The 20,135-nt window shown below is 41.6% G+C and overlaps 2 protein-coding genes across 3 annotated transcripts; both read right to left on the bottom strand.

Moving 5' to 3' along the window:
• Window positions 1–2,892: 2,892 nt before the first annotated feature.
• On the bottom strand, window positions 2,893–8,709 carry ythdf1 (YTH N6-methyladenosine RNA binding protein F1). Of its 2 annotated transcripts, XM_084553058.1 has the most exons (6): window positions 8,064–8,709; window positions 7,632–7,659; window positions 7,034–7,128; window positions 5,262–6,917; window positions 4,731–4,775; window positions 2,893–4,444 (listed from the first exon to the last, which is right to left on the bottom strand). In XM_084553058.1, the coding sequence occupies exons 1-6, from the start codon at window positions 8,091–8,093 to the stop codon at window positions 4,430–4,432; spliced, it is 1,869 nt and encodes a 622-aa protein (XP_084409184.1). In that variant the 5' UTR covers window positions 8,094–8,709; the 3' UTR covers window positions 2,893–4,429. The 2 variants fall into 2 exon arrangements, with proteins under 2 accessions (XP_084409184.1, XP_084409183.1); XM_084553057.1 differs by lacking the exon at window positions 8,064–8,709 and having other exon boundaries at window positions 7,632–8,053.
• Window positions 8,710–9,018: 309 nt separating this feature from the next.
• On the bottom strand, window positions 9,019–14,302 carry nkain5 (sodium/potassium transporting ATPase interacting 5). Its single transcript, XM_084554009.1, has 7 exons — window positions 14,156–14,302; window positions 13,051–13,188; window positions 12,173–12,253; window positions 11,102–11,299; window positions 9,855–9,915; window positions 9,593–9,663; window positions 9,019–9,502 (listed from the first exon to the last, which is right to left on the bottom strand). The coding sequence occupies exons 1-6, from the start codon at window positions 14,213–14,215 to the stop codon at window positions 9,608–9,610; spliced, it is 594 nt and encodes a 197-aa protein (XP_084410135.1). The 5' UTR covers window positions 14,216–14,302; the 3' UTR covers window positions 9,019–9,502; window positions 9,593–9,607.
• Between the last annotated feature and the right edge of the window lie 5,833 nt (window positions 14,303–20,135).

The raw sequence follows: 20,135 nt of genomic DNA, 5'->3' as shown, positions 1-20,135 counted from the left end.
GAACGAGGGACGCAAATCAGGACGAGGACGTTTTCTAGAGAAATGTTTAATATCAGAATGTCTAATGATCCGGATTGGACTGAGACTTGTTTTTGTTTCTATTGGCTCAAAGCCTGACTGGACATCATCATTGTCATCATCATCATCATCATCATCATCATCAGTGGGCCTGCAGGTCCGCCCGCATCAGCAGCACTGTGGACGGTATTGTTCGGCCTGCTTTGCCTCCACAGATCCATCTCTGGGAATAAGACAAGGCAGAAGTGTCAGCTGCAGATCTGAACATCAGCTGGAGGACAGTCAATGATTCTGTTTGTAGCCTCTAAAGAGAAGCTCCAGTAGGCGATTCATGTCTGTTTAGAGTCTCTATTGTTGAAGGAAAATACTGGTTTTCAGTGATTCTCAGTGTGATGTCGCTCAGGCCTGGTCGAGTCATTTATACGGAGGTTTGTTTGTTGTTGTTTCCTGTGTCTGTTTCCATCCCGTGGCGGTCAAAGGCTCCAACTCTCCTCCTCCACACAAGGGACAGGATTTCCGCTCCTCGTGTTCACGGCGGACCTTGATTTATCAGCCATACAATTAAGGCACGCGGTGAATGCCAAGGGAGGAATCACTCTCTGCACCCTGCGTCCTTCATGGACATGGAGAGCTTCAAGACATCTGCACACCGGTTTCCCATCATGCTGTCAGAGTTTGACTAAACACGTTTTGCTTCCTTGTTCACAGTTTCACATAAATACTTTTACAAGACTGTGGAACAGCTGAGCTGATATCTAAAACTATCATTTCTATTTTAGAAACCAAATAATCCTCTATAATGCATGATTTTGACAATTACTTGATCTTAATTTTACTGAAAGGCAGTAATACAAAATCCATGTTTTTACTGTTTATTTGTGAAAATGAGTCCTTTACTTTAAAAATACAAATATTTGATGATGTTACATATCCAGTAAATCCTGTTTGCCCCATTCTCATCCATAGACACCTGACACTGTACGGGTCATGACCATTTTTATTATTTAAAGCAGTTATAATGTTTTTTGTAAGATGCTAAAATAAAGGTGTAGACATATGTTGATGTCTAAGTGAATATAGAGGGGAAGTGTATGTCTGTGAAAGTTTTCCATCATACTGGCCATGGTATCAAAAAAAAAAAAAGAAAGAAAAAAGAAAGAGTAAAAGAATAAAGAAAGGAATCTAAAACCTGGAACAAGGGCAAATGGACTTTTAGAGTTTCCGATGAGCAACGCCCTCAGATGTTCCTATTTAAAGCCTGACTTCCCACCAGTCAGTTAGAGCTGAAGCTACTTGGATGAGTAGCGAAAGTCCAGTTGCCCTTGTTGGACTGTAATCGAGTTTAATAGCACTAGGCTACTCTGAGACAATGTTTACATGTATTTATTACATTCCCATACAAGAGAAAGACAGAGATTTTATTCATATTCCAGACATGTTTCAGAGAGTAAACAAGATATTGTTCCTAGAAGAATATATAGTGGACACTTTACAGGTGGCAAAAATACTACATGTGTAAGTTGGATATGTTTTTAGTAAAATCTATTTTTTACGAGAAAAAAAAAAGATTTTATGGCACTGTCAACAATTATGCACTGTCAACAATCTACGTCCCATCTGGCGTAATAGTGATAATAACAGTAAAAACTCAACAGAGAGATATTTTAAGCTTCCAACTACTGATTACTGATTACTTCTTATTTTTTTTAATGAATTGGTTTATTTAAAATCAGAGTAAATCAGTGGTATCACTGGATTCATGATTTCAGTCATTTTTAAGCAAAAACACAAAAGCTCTTCGCCGCATGTGTGGTTCATGGGATTTAATTACAACTGTTTCACCTTTTTTGGGGTAGGTTTGACTATTTGTGTCTAGGAGGCAAATAAATAAACACAGGCAGCATCACACACATTATGCGACTGATATTCAAGAGCTAAGATGTGCCAGCTGTCCAAGTTTAACACTGACCTGAGTTGGTGGTATCACTTATTCTAACTAAAGACTGGCAGACATTAAAACTGATATACAAAGCTATAGTGGGGGAAAAAAAAAAAAAAAAAAAAACAATTTAAGATTAAACACTGAAAATATGCACATCACCAGGTCTTATAAAAAAACTGAAGTAGAAATAAACTTTAATTACTAATATTACAAACAACATGTCCGATTGTACCTGATGTTGATCACCTTATTGAACCTCCAGTACATTAAAAGCTCATAAACACGTGAGTCATGTTTTCAGCCTATGAGGTGTGTAAATAATTTTTCCACAATGGCTATATGAACGGTAGCTTCCTAAAACCAACAATGAATAGATTAACAGTATTATCTGCAGACGAAGCCTGATGATAGAGCTGACTGAGCTCCATTGTAGTCTATTATAACACATCGATGAGTCACACCGCCAATAGTTTACTGTGATTTAACCCCTCATACACCAACCGGCCTCAGCTGCAGATACTCACTATGTATTTATTCCCATGTGAAAATAACTAAAAAAAACAAAACATTTATTCCTGTTGTAGTGGTGAAACTGTGCCCAGCTGTCATGTTTTAACAATGAATAGAATTATTGCAACATTTTAATTACATAAAAGTTTATATCTATTTTGATATTTTTTACATTTATCTTGGACTTTTCTTTCCAATATAGCTGTTTCGCAGTTTCAAATATCAATTTTAATGTCTGCCAGTCATTAGTTAGCATAAGTGATACCACCGACTCAGACTAGTCTCCGTTAACAACCAGATACTCACTTTCAATTTTGACAAAAAAATTAGGAAGTCAGTTTGGTGGTCAGCAGACCAATCAGATGGCCAACAGCGGGTCACTGCCAGACCCTCATCACGTGAATAACAGAAACACAAAAAAAAACAGATAAGTATATCTTTAATAATGAACATGATCAAATCTAAGAATGTGATAGTGACCTCTGATACAATGATATTTAATTCAAGGGTGACTTAAAACATTTTTTTTGCATAAATTTTCTATATTCCAATACCGTTATATAACTCTGATTGCTCCACAGTCGTACTCCCTCTCTTTCCTTTCACTCTTGCATACGCACACATACGCACAATACAGCAAGCAATTAAAAAAACAAACAAAACAAAGAAAAACTAAAGAAGTAGAAATCACAAACATATACCATATAGCCTAGTCTCTGGGTTTTCATACACTTGACAATAAATCAGTTAAGTATAATGCTACAGTTAAACATTTTGAGGCGATCTCAGTTAGAAATGCCGGTACATTAAAGCTTACATTTTCTGAAGGATGAAGACTGGTTATAGCGATGAAAACGATGGAGATTATAATGATGTTAAGAGAGAACAAAAGATAAAAGCAAACTAAATGAGAGGCCTGGCTTTAGTTTTTAAAAGCAGTACATGCTACATTGCGTCCAGAATTTCATAAACAGAGACCCCTGTTGGAGCAGCAGGGGATAGAGACACACACACACACCGCAGGAATCAGGGGACAGAAAAGCAGATTTTGTGTCGATAAAAACCTGAATACCATACAGTGAATTTGAGTTTCCACCCTTTAAATAAGAGAGGGACAACCTTGACATGTGTTCCTTAAATCTCCAGCGGAAAATTTTGAATTAAGGCTCCACTCTGGAGAGACGACCATCCCACATTTTTTCTGCATTATGTTAAATTTCTATTAGTTGTTTCTATTAGTAAGCCAGGTGATACATTATTCAAAATAATTTCTCTAACATTTATGTGTCCTAATGTCACAATCTTGCACAATTATGTCTATGCATACAGAAACCTTCATTGCTCCGCCAAAATAAGACTCCCCTGGCGCGAAAAAGGGGCCATTATAGAAGTTATTTTTTCGTCTTCTGGTAATATAAAATACACCGGGCCACACACAGATAGCAGACATTTTGTCAATAAAGTGTTGTTCACTCATTTAAGATTAACCAATACAAGCACTTAACATTTCTCCAACACACAAACCACAAAGTGAACAGTCACTGAATATCAGCAGCATGTTGTCAAGAGATTTTTCCGAACAGACGTGCAGATATTTATATTTAAGAAGTTCCAGGGTAGCGACAGAAATTTGTAAGGCTAAAAAAAAAAACAAAAAAAAAAACAAAAAGACAACAAGAAAATAGATATCATTTGAAGCGATTCATCTGGCGGAACTAGCTCCATCCCTGCACGCATCTCAGAGACAGAAGAGGAACCAGGACCGATGTGGCTCGAAAGTTTGACGTGGGCCGACAAAAAAAAAGAAAAAAAAAAGAAAAGAATAGAAAAAAATATGTTTATTCTTTATTATTATTATTTTTTTAATGTCCTGATGCTTTCTTTTTGAATCTAAATATCAGTGTGTCCATCCAAACGCAACATCTGTTGATTGAGATTTCAGAGGCCCCCTTCTGCAGATTACTTCTGACGATCCTGAAAAACATGGGGAGTGAAGATTGGGAAATGATTAGACAGATCACCTCCTGAACTCTGAAGAAACATGAGCTACTTTTAGATCACAAGAATGATGCGTCTTAAAGAAAGAAAGCAGATGAGGATGATAAGTAGAATATATTGGTATCATTCGACCAAATTAGGCTATTTTTCTGGGGTTTTATTTTGACAGAATACTTGATTTAATACTTTAAAAGCTACTTGTGGGTTTGGTAAAATCAATCTAAAACCATACTGCACAGAGAAGGAGATCATCAGACTTTACCTGATCAATTCGGGATCGACTCTGTATTGAGGCAGGTTCATAGCTCTGTTGGGAAAACACAAAGATTGATTAGAACATAACAAACGTTCCCATTATTTTAATGTAATTACCATACAAAAAAGAAATAAATATATAAACAGGCATCGCTGTTTATCGAAACCCGCTTTCAAATATGGGAACAATGTTTACAGGTGTGGTGGGTTTTAGGTGGGTGGGGACGGCTGACATTCATTTAAGATCTTTTACTTGCATTTTCTTGTTTAATCAGATTTTATTTTAGCTTTACATCTAAAATGTGATATTTAATTACAGCAGCTATTCCAATATCAGCTGTATTTTTCTTACTAGAACCAGAAAAGCAATTGAAAAGCCGCCCTTAAGCATGCCTGGTTAAATAATCTATTATTTTGAGATATTCTGGTTGTAGTTTATTTAACAAGTAAAAGCGATTGTCCAAGACATAATGTTCATCCCTCATAGTTTTCTTACATTAACTTCTAAAAAGTGAAAAGTGTTTATTCGAATAGCTACCTTTTTTACCACCTCCTCTTCCTCTTGCTTCTTCTCATAGTGGGAAAAGTCATCAAAGATGGAGGTGGTGTGTTTGTACTGGGCGATAATCTTGAGCACCTGCTTTGCCTTTTCCAGAGGAACCTCTTGAGTGTCACGCGAGTTGGTGACTGGCTTGTTGTCGTTGTTTTCCAGGCGGATGTGGCGCAGCTGGCTATTAGGCACGTCCTTAACAAACAACCAGTTCACGTCAAACTTGCCCTTCCACTTGTCCTGCGCCCACACGCCAGCGCTGGTCCCGTAGTCCACAGGGGAACGCATCTCCGCCACGCCGCAGAAGTGGCCGCTGCCGTTGACGCTGAACAACAAGTAGACGGGGCCTTTAGAGTTCATTCCTCTGAAGGCTGAGTCCAAACGCTTGTTGCCGTGCTCCGTGCTGCACCAGATGGAGTACTTGATGGAGCGGTGGATGTCGTCCTCGGAGTAGCTCTTGATGATGAAAACGCGGCCGTTTTTCAGGTTCCAGTCAAACTCCTTGGGGTTGTAGCTGTGGGCCGCTCGCAGCTTCTCCAGCACAGGGTGGGACTCTGATCCTGGTTCTGGAGGCATGCACCCGCCCCCTGCACCTCCGTTGCCAACACCGCCACCACTGGAGGAGCCACTGCTGTCCAAGCTTCCACCACCGTAGCACATGTTACGGTTGCGTGGGGCTATCCATCGGGTCTGAGGTGTTGGAGCAGAGTTGTGGTTCTGGTAAGATTGCGGAGGAGGGGGAGGCGGACCCTGCATGGTCATCTGTTGCACAAGGGACTGGGCAGACTGTAGGGACTGTTGAAGGGGAGGTAGGAGACTGGGAGCATGGGAGTGAAGCTGGGGCTGGTGCTGTTGGTGATGGTGGTGGTGGTGATGATGGTGGTGGTGGGGCAAAGGAGGGGCCATCTTGTTAGCAGCCCCTTTATTATCCCATGTATCAATGTCCATGTTGTGTTTAATGGGAGGTGGAGGCAGAACTCCTCCAGCTATAGGAGTGCCGGGCTTGTTCTTGATCTTTTGTTGTTGCAGCTTGGCAGGTTTACTAGCAATAGCAGCCCACGATGTAGGTTTGGGAGGAGGCATTCCAATTGGCGTGCCACCGTTGCCCGTGGCAACCGCTGCAGCTACACTGCCTCCGCCACCAATCACGGAGCCGGCACCCTTCACACCTGAGCCACTTCCTGTCACGTCCCCGCCTAATTTTAGGCCTAGCATGCCCTGGTCCAGACTGTTCATACCTGGAGCCTTGCTCAGGGTGTCACTATGGAAACCTGTCTGGCCATCAGGGACTAAGGTGCCTCCTAGAGAGCTGGGTGGGTAGCTGTAGCTCCCGCCGTAGGCTGAGCTCTGAGTCTGCTGCCCCTGAGAACCACTGGTGCCCCAGGCGGAGAACGCTGGATTCTCCGGAAAAAAGTTAAACCTGTGTGGGTAGATGCTGCTGCTGAGCCCACCCGGCTGCCCAAACACTGTGTCGTGCATGAAGTGATGATCTCCATTGCTGAGGGGGGCGTAGGGGGTCAGGTAGGGAATTGGTGGATCACCTCCTGTAGACCAAGGAGCCTCACTAAGAGGGTAAGGAAATCCAATGGAGGGGGCATAATAACTGGACAAGTAGGGGTCTGTCATTGATTGATAGCTGTTATTCTAAAAAAAAAAGAAACAGAATAAAGATATTTCTCAGGTGGAATAATGCAGAGAGAACTACTTAATAATAAAAAGTTTTTGGCGTTTAAAAAATAAATAAATCAATCAATCCAAACCTGACTGGACTGGCCAGTGAGATAGGGCTCAAAGTCATTATCATGGACCGTGTCCTTCTGGTGGAGGGACCCATTCTGCACTGAAACTGGAAAGGCTGCAATAAAATCAAAGTGCACATCAGAATTTACACAAACCTAAAAACAAGCAAAAGAAGCCAAGTCTAGGAAGAAGCCTTAAATATCTATTATTGTATACAACAGCATCATGTTCAGCTGCTGTTGAAGGAAACTAAACACCAAGATGTGCTGGAAATATGCAAATCCTACTTCAACAGCTGTGCAGTGTGCAGCAGCATCACACATATAGCTATAGATAAACAAACTGGCGCTCAGCGTCCATAACGTGTGTAAAACTGAATAGGAAGGTGAGCCGCTGGGTAAACACAGTCTTCAGAAATATGTGAGGTGTTTTCATTTTTTAAGTCTGTACAGTTAATGTCTCCATTAATGCATACAGTAACAAAAGCGAGGATCATGATAGGAACTAATGCTATATATCACACATCAGCTGACATCAGAGCTGATATCAGGGTTTAGTACAGGTTTGTACTATGTCATGCAGGAACATGTTAGGTTTTAGTAGCCATGTATCTCTTACCTTTGCCTGCATCTTGTCCTTTCGATGTCTTATCAGTCATATTGAAAGGATGGGGGGGGAAAAACAGAGAGCTTTTGTGGGTCACAGATGTCATTTTTGAGCATCACACATTATCCTAGCTTCACACCGAGATGTATTCACACCATTTTCTCTCTGACACGTAAAAGCCATCAACTCAGAGCTGCGTGTTATGTTAATGGCAACGTCTGTCACTCAGATACCCAGTGGATGCTGTGGTCCAGGCCTTGGTGTTACCGGCAGGGAGCAGTTTTCTAGCTAACCTCCCTCTCAGTTGGCTAACTAGCTGAATAGCTGCTGCTGCTGGTGGTGGTGGTGGTGATATCGTCTCCAGAGTGAGGTGCACACACAAGCTCATCTCGCCTCCCTGTGGAAATAAAACCTTGGCGCTGATGGTGTCTCCTCGCTGCTTACCTGGGGGTCAATACTAGCGGCAGACATCATTCATCCACCAGGTGCTGTGTTTGACTGAAGCCCCGACGAGACGTGCAGTGTGCGAACTGCAAACTCCGCGGTGTGGAGAGGCTAATAGCCGGAGAGGCTGTCTCCCTGCTCCGCGTTACTTTGCTAACAGTTAAACACAGTTAGCAGCCGCTATTCGCCCCTGGCTCCGCTCGACGCAGACAGTTTATTCGTCGTAGCCCTGCTGGCGATCCGCGCTGCCCTTTCGACATTAATCCAGCGGGGCTTCAAACCGCTCAGACCCCCTCACCGTTAAACTAAAATCCAAGCAGCCCTGGTGGCCCTGCTCACTTGCCCCAACGCTAGCTTCATCCGGGGTCCGCGAGGCGGAAATGACGTCGGTGACGCAAAGGACGCGCTCACGGCTACCTAGCAGCATCACGGTACCTAGCAGCATCATATCAGTACGGATGGTTTTCACTGTTAACATTACATGTATGAACTAAAAACGTCATTTTGTTTTTTATTATTCCATCAAAAACTGTATGTAATCACTGGTGGTCATCATGTGCTTTTTTTCCTTTCATTTGTAGCCTACTGAAAATCTGTGATTTAATGTGGCCAACCAGAACAGCTGCATTATGTAGGCAGATCGATTCAGGACATTATTAAAAGTAAAACATATTAAAGGTAAAAGTAATCAAAGAATTTACTTTTTTTCTTCTTTTTTTTCTTACAATGTCTTGTAGTTACTCTTATGTTGTTTAATCTATAACAAAACATAGTTGAGTTACATGTTTTGCTGTAAAATTCATAATCTGTAATATAACTTCTAAGCAAAGATGTCAGATTAATATAGTAAAGATTAAAAGTATAAAATGGCATGTAAAGAACTATAAAGTAAATTTAATTTTAAAAAAACGTACGTATTCCCCCATGTCACAAAAACACTTTATGAATGATTTAATATTTAATGACAACCAGTGTTAGCAGCTCTCCAGTACAAGGCGTCTAGTAGATTTAGTTTATTCCGCTGAATGATATCACACACACTATACAAGTTGTCACTTTTTGTAGCTGAAATGACACATGTTAATAATTTATACATTTTACAAAACATCACAGAGAAACGACCATTATTTACAATTACCAGAACTACACTGTTGTGTTATATAGCTGAGCTTTAGTGCTTAATAAACGATCTTTCACGTACATGCACACGGGCTGTACACTCAGATTGGCAGCATTTAAGGCCTGACAGAAAACAAAACAAACAAACATAAAACACAGGCCGGCGATATAGTGAAAATTCCCCTCTTGAATCGGGGCGCAGTGCAGTTTAGCACCTGTGACGTGGATTAAAGACGATACGTTGTCTTCAGGGTAGTTTGATCTTCTGCCTGGAACCTCTTCAGCTTCTCTCAAACACTTTCTTTCATTTCATTTGTAATCTAAGAAAAAAACACAAGAAAGTACCATGTATATGAGAGGATGGACGTGACATAGATAAAATGAATCTGTATAGTTGCGATGCCACCTACCATTGACTCGTTACTCTAGAAGAGCAGCTGAGAGGATTTGGATGGATGATGAAATTCACCAATGAAATTAACTAAAATAATTGTGGAAAGAACAACATGAATAAATCACAACGAGCCTCGCAGTGTACAAAAATAAAATAATAAATAAAATGCAAACAGAAACAAATAATGATGCTCCCTCATAATGGATTAGAAATGATACACTGTGTAAAATGAACTGAAATTTATAGGATGACTGACATGCGTTCGGGAAGATACTTACAGCTGTCTTCCTCATCTGAAAAAGTGGTGGCCACGTAGCAGGCATAAACAAATCCCAGGAGCTGTGAAAATGAACACAAACATGTATATAAAGTAAAGAATCACATGCAGTCAAACGGATGAGTTTACAAAGTTTCCTATTGGCAGGAATAGAACAGAATTAATAATGGCAGAATTTCTTTATCACTGTTATTCATGTCACACGTTTCGTTCTACTAGAACAAGCAAAAATACCACCTGTGGAAAATCAGTCAAAGAAAAAATATATTAGCTTCACTGCTTTAGTCTCTATGTAGAAATGTCACTATCAGGTTAATCTCCATATTTTTCCATCTGATATACACCCACTCAGCACTTTATTAAGAACACACAACACAGATCTGCCATAAATTCTATATTTCTAAAGCATATATTTAGATATTTATACTTTGTTTTATAACCTTCCTAATATTTTGTCCCCACTTTTCAACATAAAAAAAAATGTTGAAATAGAATTTTCATTTTCAGACATTGTTAACAGAAAGACAGAAATAAGGCCCAAAAGGCAAACCCATAACCAGGCAAACAGTGGGGTGACATTTTTATATTGATCTGACAAAATACTAATTTATACAAAACCTACAGTTGTCACCTTTTCCAGTGTAAGATAAAACAGTAGAAATGCTGTCCAAGGGATTTTTAGGTTGTTGTTAATTTTGCATATAGATTTAAATTTGAATGTCTTTAGTTGTGGGTATAAATCTTCCAGTGGGATGTGCGTGTGTGTGTATCTGTTGATCTGGGTGGCTAGCTGCTGGATACCATTATAGATAAACAGGATAAAGCTGTATTAAATTCAGCTGAGCTAAACTGAGATGACTCAATACAGTACTGAAAGAGGATACGCCAACATGCACATTTAGAAAGAGGAAACAAACCATTTCATGTTTTGCCTCAATGTGGAAGATCCAGTATCTCAATGGTTGTCATTTATACATAATACAAGAGCTTTAAGTGTGAAGAGAAGCTCAGCAACAAACCAACTTCCACTGGTGTAATAATATGAGGCTGCTCTTAAATCTTGTAGGCCTCTTTTCTAATTTACAGTTTCTGTTGCTAAGCAACAGCCCATTCCAGTGTGAGCAGATGCATATTTAGAAATATTAAAAGAACATTTAATAGTAAATAAATGTGCTTCAATTGAAGTATAATGACATTACAGAGTAAGTTCTGCTGAGATATCTACTTGTTTCCAAACTAGAAACTCACTGAAATGAGGAGCTGGACGACGCAGTGCAGGATTTCTATGTACTGATAATCCAGCCAGCAGCTCATCACTGTGGTCAGCTCCGGGTTTTGTTGGTTCTGCCACCCAGCAGAGGGAAGGCTCTCGCTTTCACACCCCGGCCCATTGTCCTTCCACCAGGAGCGATGTGACGAGACTCCCAGTGAGAGGATATCACTGTCCTGCAGTCGCAAAACGGGAAACCTTTAAATATCTCCGCTTCATTAGACTGGAGTCAAAGATGAGCAGAGAAACCTGACATGCAGGGAGGATCAGGTTTACTATGAACATGATATGGTTTAATGTGCCTCACTTCCTGTCTGGAGACACAACTATCAGTTACTTACATGAGTGATTAATCTATAAAACTGTGTGCTGAATTCATTTGACACATTAAACACAGGGATGTGAAAGACGTGGGCCTGACTCAGTTTATAAACTGTATTACATAGCGACTGTCACACACATTAAGCTATAAAACACCACAAAAACAAAACACAGATGAACATGAAAGGGTTAGGGTTTATTCCAAGTTTAAGTGTTTGCATGGAAAGAGAATCTTAAAACACAAATCTTAAAAGCAGGCTCAGAGTTCTGCTAACTTTTATTTGTTCTGGATCTTAAAAATCTTCCAGAGTTATTTCTTAGGTGAGTAAAAAATGAGGAAGGCAATGTATCTGACAGAAAAGATTAATTAACCGAACCTAAGCTCTGTGTAGTTATGAAACCCGATTCAACTGTGGAAACACTACACAGTGTTGGCTCGCAGAAGAAAGTCTTAACCAGATCATGCAGGCTCTATTGTGGAGTCTAACTAATAGTGGTGGTAAATATAAAATATGATGACAAAAGTCTTTATCACATGTTTAACCTGAATTTCGGTAAGAAAACTAAAATTGCAACTGAGAACATGAACACGCTGAGGTGTGGTTTTGTATTGTGTCTGTAACTGGAGGCAGATCCTGAGACTAGCTTGTGACACGGACAAGCTGAAGACTGTGTTTAGGAGCTGTGGCTCTTTAATTACGTGGCTCTCATGTGACCATTAGACTTACCTTTGAAAGCCCCCCCAGATCCAGGTAGAGACAGCTCACAAAGACATTCCAGCCAACCCACAACAACGTCCACAGCAGGTACTGAGGAAACAGAAACACACCGTTACAGCAGAAATGAATGAAACTTCTTCTTTTCGTACTCGTGTCCTAACTCTGCAACTCTGTTTCCAAGAAAGATCTGAGAAGAGGATTTAAGAAAGAAAACACATTCCTGTTACAAGGAAATATCACCTCATCTGAATGTACAAAGCTTAACAAAAATCTGAATCAAGCCGTGTCATTGCTGCTGGGTTTTATTGTTATGAGGTGTGGATAAAAGCAGTGCACTTTTTCATGCAACAATCGTGAATAACAACAGTTAACATAGCAGCATGCAGATTATCACAGAAACTGTTTTCCTACATGATTCGTCACCCTTTTTTTTCCATGTCCTGCCTTTATGTCACACTAGTTTTAATAAAAATCAAGGGGAATTTTTCATTTTAAAAGAGTAGTTAGCAGATAGTAGATACAAAGATTGAAGCTACTTTCATATTTGTGGTGTAAAATCTAAAGCTAAAGCAGCTGCTCAGCTAAGCTTAGCCTAAAGACTTGAAAACAGGAGGAAACAACACTTCGCATTTAACATAGTTTGTCTTATTTCAGAAGAACGACCTGACTTGTCTGGTTGGCAGCTGCTCCCAGATTGAACAGATATGATGTGTTACTTAAAGCTTTAAAGCCATGCTCTTTCCTGTGTTTAACAAGCTGATAACTGTAGATTCATGTTAGGTATTACTGTTTTCATCCAACCCTTGACAAGAAAGCAAAGTTCTCTAACCTATTCCGAAAACACGGGAAACACTGGTTCAATTTTCAACTTATTGCAGTTCCCTCACCATAATAACGTAGCGGGATCGGTACTGGATGGCACCAAACAGGCCCAGGATGACCATGATGATGTGGAAAAAGTTGATCATGATGGGAGCCCACTGGTAGCCCAGGAAGTCAAACACCTGCCTCTCCAGCGCAGTCACCTGGAAGGTTGACAGAAGCAGTTTCAAATCATTTTAAAACAGTTTATTATTAAACCAGTCTAAGCCAGATGAGACTCTGTTGCAGAGGTTTGTTCTTTGCTTGATTTTTGCTGTGTTTTATTTTCCATGTAAGTTGTCAAGGCAACTGAGCCATGAGGGACAAAGCATGCTAAAGACAGAGCTGGGTGTTACGTCCTCAGAGGTCGGAGCCCCAGTCAGTCGTGAAGGGGCGGGGGGCAGGGTGGGAAACAGAGAGGAGGAGGACAAAGTGGGTGCAACCTCTCATTGTGGTGGCTGACGACTGCTTTTCATAGGCACCTCCAACTATAGCAAGCCTATTATAAACATGTTTCATCAAATAGCTAGTTTTTACTAGTAGCGCACTTTCATTAGTGAATAATGTATCTGATGGCTGCTCTGTGAAATGTCATAAAAATGAGAAGACCTAGGTGGTATATTTAAACTGCTCATTTTTAACTGAACTGAAGCTCAACACAAATAAATCAGATTTACTGTAACAGGAAATGGAAAACAAAAAAATATATTAATGATGACAGAACGGAAGCATTTCTACTTTTAAATTGTACTAAATTAACTGTTTATCATACTTGTTGATGTATTTCATGTATTAATCACAGACCCAATTTTAACATTTAGTCTTCTATCTGAATCCTGAATACAAAATAAAACAACAAAACAAGTAAGGAAGTTGTTTTTGTGGTTCATTTATATTATTTACTAAAGGTGATTTATCTTTGTTAGGAAACTATAAAAAACGAAGCCTTAAAAGAAGCAACAAAGGAACTTTTCTTTCACTATAAACAACAAAGTAATCTCGGGAAACTGATCAATTAAAAGTGTAATTATAGAGATCTTTGGTGTCTACGTTGCTCTGAGGTTGAGCTGATGTGTAAGCAGATGTGTTTTTATGTCGGAGCATCACGTATGAGAGAGTGAAACATCTCACCAACTGCAGGCAACACAGGAGGATCAGCGTGCATCGCGCCGAGCAGCAACCCATCTTCATCCGATGATCCTTCTCCTCTCTGCCCCCGCTGATGAAGATGACGAAGAAGACGAAGATGACGAAGAAGACGAAGAGGAGGATTTAGATAAACGGAGTTAATTTTAAGACGCGCTCCAAATCAAGGGCCAGAGAAACTGCGGGGCTTCACATCCATTTCCAGACGCGTGATTAAACGCACTGTGCACTTTCAGCTCGGGAGGAAATCACGGAGGCTGTCCCTGCGTGCGCGACAATAACACGGAGCAGGGGGAGGGGAGGCTGCGATATGAGGAGCGATCCGTGCCGCAAGAGCCAGGAGAGAGGGAAACCCTGAAGGACAGAGACAGACACTGGATGATGCTGCCAGGTTCTTATAGGACTGTGAGGATGAGTTGAAACCAGTGGCAGAATATGTTTTGGATTCTCTTATTTGGGACTTTACATGTAGATATTGTGGAGCTCAGACATCAGCTTCTGAGAAATAATTTCACCTCTTTACTCTCTTTCTTCATTTATTCCAGAATCAGATTTATTTGGTAAAGTGTGCACACATATACAAGAAATACTCTGGTTTTACATTGTTCATCTATCTATCTATCTATCTATCTATCTATCTATCTATCTATCTATCCATCCATCTATCCTGTCATTCTCCTGGCTGTGGCATGGATTGACCCTCATACAGCAACACCGTCTCCTTCACCCTGATAGGTGGCCGCTCTGCCGCGATGCTCCGGAGACACCAGCAGGTGGCGGTAGTGGTAGAGGTGAAGGCTTCAAAAGGTATGTGAGTGGCAAGGTTAAAAGAAGCTACACCAAAGAGAAAGGCACCACTGGACTACTTTTCTGTTTGTCATTTTATTTTTTTATTCACGAACATTTGGACACACTGATTGACCAGTTATCCTGTTAACGGTTTTCCTGCAGGTTTTAAGGCTCACATATCAACCACATGTTTAAGAAAATCTACATATGAACGTTATTTCAAAGGGAAATCATGGAAACAGGTATTGTTCAACTTTAAGCCACAGTCTCTGAAGTGTCCAAACTGCATCACACTCAAGTCTCTAAATGGCCCTTTATTTGTCTTTGAAATGAACTTAGACACATCCTTTACAGCAGCTTAGGATGTTAAATCAGGAGACGAGAAACCCTCCCAAACCAAACCCATTGATCAGAGCTGCACCCGCACTACCCCGTCCGTCCGTGGGATGGCGCTAGAATCAACAAGCCAGATACATAATTGGGGGGTCTCCAGCTCTGCCTGTGTCACATGGAAGCACAGTAGCTGATCCGAGGGGATGCGAGTAGAGATGGAGGGAGCTTGAGGGACTGAGGAGGAGAAACCTGGCACTCGGAGATAATACTGGAGATACAGCAGCAGGCAGCAGCAGCAGCAGATACGCAGGTTCTACGCTTCCCAGCCTCCCTTCTGGCTGGGGAGCAGAGGAGCGCGGACAGGGCGCGCAAGGGGGTCAGCGGGCGCTCAGAGGATGCCACATTCAATATGCTGCATTACCGTTTTGTGAAGCCGAGGAAAGCCAAGCTATCGCCTTTGACTGATTATGCTCGTGGAGAGCGCCTGGTCCGAGGGGAAGCAGGAAACCGAAGGCAGCGACCAGGGCTGATGCTGCGCCTCCCCAAATCTCTGAGCTGAGTGAGTACAGGGATGCTATAGCGCAATGCTCTGTGCCCGTGGCTGTGTGACAGGCTGGAGGCAGGGAGGAGGAGGAGAGGGGGGTCATTCATATGTGCCCATAGATTCATCTCGATAAGCTGCAAGCTTAAGCAATACACAGCAGCTTTTATTCATCCAGGAATCGTAGCCAGCCGCTTTGCCAGTTTTTTTTCTTTGTGCTCGCCCTGCCTTCCCCTTCATTTCCTCTGGTCATACATTTAACACACAGACACGTGTGCACCCACCTCAGCCTCACTGCATTGCCTTTTGTGATTTAAGCCCCGAAATGACGGGATTCATCAGAGAACTTTATGGTGATTTGTTGGGGGGAGAGGCGCAGGGAGCCTCCAATCACGCGTTTTTCTCAGACTGTGAAGCATAAAGATCATTAACGTTAGACCTTCCCTTAACATTTGCAGCCCCCATCTCCTCCCTCACCCCCTCCCTCACACTCATAAATATAGGGGGGTGTGGGGAACTGGCTTTGTCGTGTAAGTTGCCAGCTGACCTCGGGGACACAACATCCTTTACCATCCTCACTTTGATCTGGAAATGAATCGGAAACGCTTTGATGATTAGAGGAAAAGAAAAGGAGGAAAGAAAATCTCCCCGGTGATAAAAGCACACTGCATCACAATGATTTTTTTTTTTTAATTTTCTGTGACCGCCTATAGCCTCTACCTGCACGTTTGTGTTTTTTTGTTTTTGTTTTTTTGTTTTTTAAACTAGCGACCATTAAAAACCCTCATTTACTCTCTGCACGGTTTTCATTTGGTTTGTAACCTGTTGTCAGCTGCATCACCGCAGTTTGAGGTGTCAGAGCCCAGAGGCGCGGCGAGCCGGGCAGCAGAACCGTCATCCCTGGTGATTGATGCCTGCTGAGTGGGTGCCATCATGAGCCACATACCTCCCCACATATATACACACACAAGACCTTCATGGAGGATTGTCTTTATTTAAGATGTATATATATAAAAAACAATATCATATCATGATGATTCCCTTTAAAACCTCCAGTATCTCTGCTGGTGCTGTTGTTCTCAATGTTCATCACTTTAAAAAATTGATGCATCTTTAATTTGGGTTTATACACATAATGTGAGGCTGTGTTTGTATCAGAGGCAGCGCTGCACAGATAAAGACAGAGCCTCTTCCACACATGGCTCCAGCCTTCTTCCTCACAGGGGCATGGTTAATCGTTGTTGCAAGCAAACATTTGACCTAATTCACATTCTCACACAATAGCAGTCTCCTCTATCCCTCGCTCCCTCTCTCTCTCACCCCCCCCCCCCCCCCCCATCTCTCTCCCTCCCTCACACACACACACACACACACACATTGCTGTTATTTGTGTCACAGAGAGGGTGAGGTTTTTTGCTCCACATGAACTCCCAGGTGGTTTATCAAAACCTGAGCAGATTGGCAGAGAGGCCGCTGTTGGCTGGCTGGGCCCGTTTGAAAGGAGCTCCAGTATTATTAATAATGGACACACATGTAAATGCGACGCTCGTTCCTAGAAAATTAAAAGCCTGCTGGTATCTGTTGCTACTAGGGCAGAGCGTGTTCCTAAAAATGCATTTTTATGAGGATTACAAAATAACTCCCTGTTTTACTTGAGGCCTCGTGAGAAGCCTCGAGCAGAAAGCATTTTCTTTACTGTTTGAAAGACTGCGAGCATTTGTTTGATTAGAGGAAATGATTTGCCCTAGAAAATATGATCTGATCAGGATATCAGCGCAGTTATCCAAAAGCCCCACTGCTCCTTTTAAGACATTTAAATGAGATTAGATCCAAGTCAACAGGTTACCTGCAGCTCCCTTTTTCGTGATTAACTGATTCAACTTTTGATTCATAAAACAAAAGAAAACTGTGAAATCAGGACTACAGTTTCTTCTTCTGATGGTTTTTAATGTCTGGTTAACAGACCACAATCCTGAGAGCCAACTGATCACAATGTACGAGGAGGAAAAGCCGTAAATTCGTTTGAGGAAGATGGAAAACATCAGATTTCTTAGGCAGGTTTGCCATTAATTAATTGACATTTCTCTTCTGTTTCTAACTAATAAATTGACAAGTTGTTGCAGCTTTACAGTCGTCCTCCCACTTAGTTATGACTCACCTGAAAGTAAATCCTTAACTTTGGACTGCTGGTGGAACAAAACAGATAATTTGATGGTATCAGTGAAAGACATGTTTAACTGTTTTCCAGCAAGAGAAGAATAAATAAAAAAAAATCTGGATCTTCTTACATCCAGCAAAACTTGGAGTCTTCAACCAAATCTTCTGAATGTCAAGAATGAGTTTACCAAGGACCTCTGTTCGAGGCAGATAATAGTGATCAATCAATGATGCACCAGTTTCCTCGCCACATATGGCCTCATCTCAGCGTAAGTAGCCTCCTGGTCCGCGATGCTCGGTCAGGGCAACACCTGGCAAATCTGCACCTGCAGGTATTCAAGGGAGCGCTTGTAGTTTGTAATGAGCACACTGAGTGCCACAGGCAGAAGGACGGGGGGGCTCTTGGTGGCTGAGGGAGAGGGGGCTTTGTTTAGCAGAAAGGAAGCCGGTGGAGGGCCATTTCTTGCTCTTGCTCTAAGCGCTACGTCCAATTGGTTGGCTCAGACGAGGCAGCTCTAGGGCCAGAGATTACACTGCAGTGCTGAGGCGTCACTCTGGCTGAACACCGCAGGCAGAGGCAGGGGGATAGAGGGGGAGAAGAATGGCCGAGGAGGTGTGGACACACCGACACAGGGAAGTGGAATAAGGGAAGGAAGGGAAACCTCGTCGGGGAATGTGACAGCCTCTTCTCATCGTCGGCTTTCAGTGTCTTCAAACACCTGCCACAAAACTCCCACGCACGTCTTCCTCCCTCCTCTCTCTCTCCTTTCTTTTCCTCCACACCTACACCTTTCCCCTTTCTTCTCTCTCATTACTCTCTCCTTCTCCACTCCTCGGTTCTGTTGTCAAATCAGCACAGATATAATTATACTCACGTCTTTGCAACAGTGAATTAAATGATAGTTGCCTCATAGGTGCATATTGTGCCTTAAATCCAGCGTGATAGTACCTCTGGAGCTACTCTGGTTAAGGTGAAACTGGTGGAGGACTTAGTGGCATTTAAAGCAGGACCAAAATACTTTTGATTGACACGTTGGGAAAACATGTTCTCTTTCCACTTTCCTAAAACACACTCAAAGAAGAAGAACACAATTATACCGGATATCCACTGTCGGAAAATGAGTCGTATTGATCATGTTAACAACAATCAACACAGGGTTATTGTGAAGTAGAAATCAAAGCAGCTGTTCTCTGGAACTTACAAAGAAATCTAAAAGCAGCGTGCAAAGAATCACCAACACGCCCTTGTATGGAAATTTGGTGCAAATTGGATTTCCCGCTGAGAACAGTTGGGTTCATGTCTGGATCTCTGTTGAAAGAAATGCAAATTACTGAAAGTCAGCAAAACTTGTACAACACGGAGCATAATAAACTGCTGTCCTGCCTCTACAGTGATTCGACAGAATATCAGACACTTGGTAAATATAGTTAAATGAGATGCTAGGAATAACTGCAAGAAAATTCAACAAAGCATGAAAAACACAAAACACATGTGTAAAACTTCAGAATCAAGGTTGTTGATGCGTTAATGTCACTGAGGCTAGCGACTAGAGAGGAGGCCATTTCTAAAAACTGTTTGCATTGAAAAGCATTCAGTTTGTTGAAAGACAACTTTACATTAATTATTAATTATGATAAGCTATCAAATCTGAGATTAATCAAATAATGTAGACAAAAATAATATGGAACTCTGCTGAGGGTTTGTACAGTTGGTAAAACAGCCTTTCAAGGGTAGAAGTTTAACTCGCTTTATTGAAAGGTTATATTTACTGAATGGGAGTCCAGAGTTGATGCATGCCACATGTGGAGGTGATGGGGTCAACGCTGTGCTGCGTTTGGTCAACCTGCCCAGTCTTCATGGCCTGCAGTCTTATCCACTCCTACCTGAATGCATCACTCTCCAACCTGCCTGTGAGTTCTCTTCCATTCAATCATTACAGCAGCTAACTCACCTGAGATAGAACAACTGCTGTCACTAACAGCTTTATTTAGATTCATTATCAAACTGTCAGCTATATCTTGTATTTGTATCTCGATTAGACTCTACATGTGCGCTGTAGTCAGATGGATGTATCCGTGACAGATGTATGTTTATCTCCTTCCTCCTGCTGCTCTCTTCTCTCTCTTTTTCTGTCTCTACATGGC

Source organism: Chelon labrosus (genome assembly GCF_963514085.1).
Source record: "Chelon labrosus genome assembly, chromosome: 10".
Lineage (NCBI taxonomy): Eukaryota > Metazoa > Chordata > Actinopteri > Mugiliformes > Mugilidae > Chelon > Chelon labrosus.
This window is presented reverse-complemented; position numbering and strand designations above follow the sequence as displayed.

Coding starts and splice junctions, on each gene's coding strand:
- ythdf1 (XM_084553057.1), bottom strand. CDS start 7,725: ATGACATCTGTGACCCACAAAAGCTCTCTGTTTTTCCCCCCCCATCCT. Junction 7,129..7,631: donor AGGACAAGATGCAGGCAAAG/GTAAGAGATACA, acceptor ATTTTATTGCAG/CCTTTCCAGTTTCAGTGCAG. Junction 6,918..7,033: donor TCACTGGCCAGTCCAGTCAG/GTTTGGATTGAT, acceptor TTTTTTTTTTAG/AATAACAGCTATCAATCAAT.
- nkain5 (XM_084554009.1), bottom strand. CDS start 14,215: ATGAAGATGGGTTGCTGCTCGGCGCGATGCACGCTGATCCTCCTGTGT. Junction 11,300..12,172: donor ATCTGGGGGGGCTTTCAAAG/GTAAGTCTAATG, acceptor TTGCGACTGCAG/GACAGTGATATCCTCTCACT. Junction 9,916..11,101: donor TCGTCCAGCTCCTCATTTCA/GTGAGTTTCTAG, acceptor TCATTTTCACAG/CTCCTGGGATTTGTTTATGC.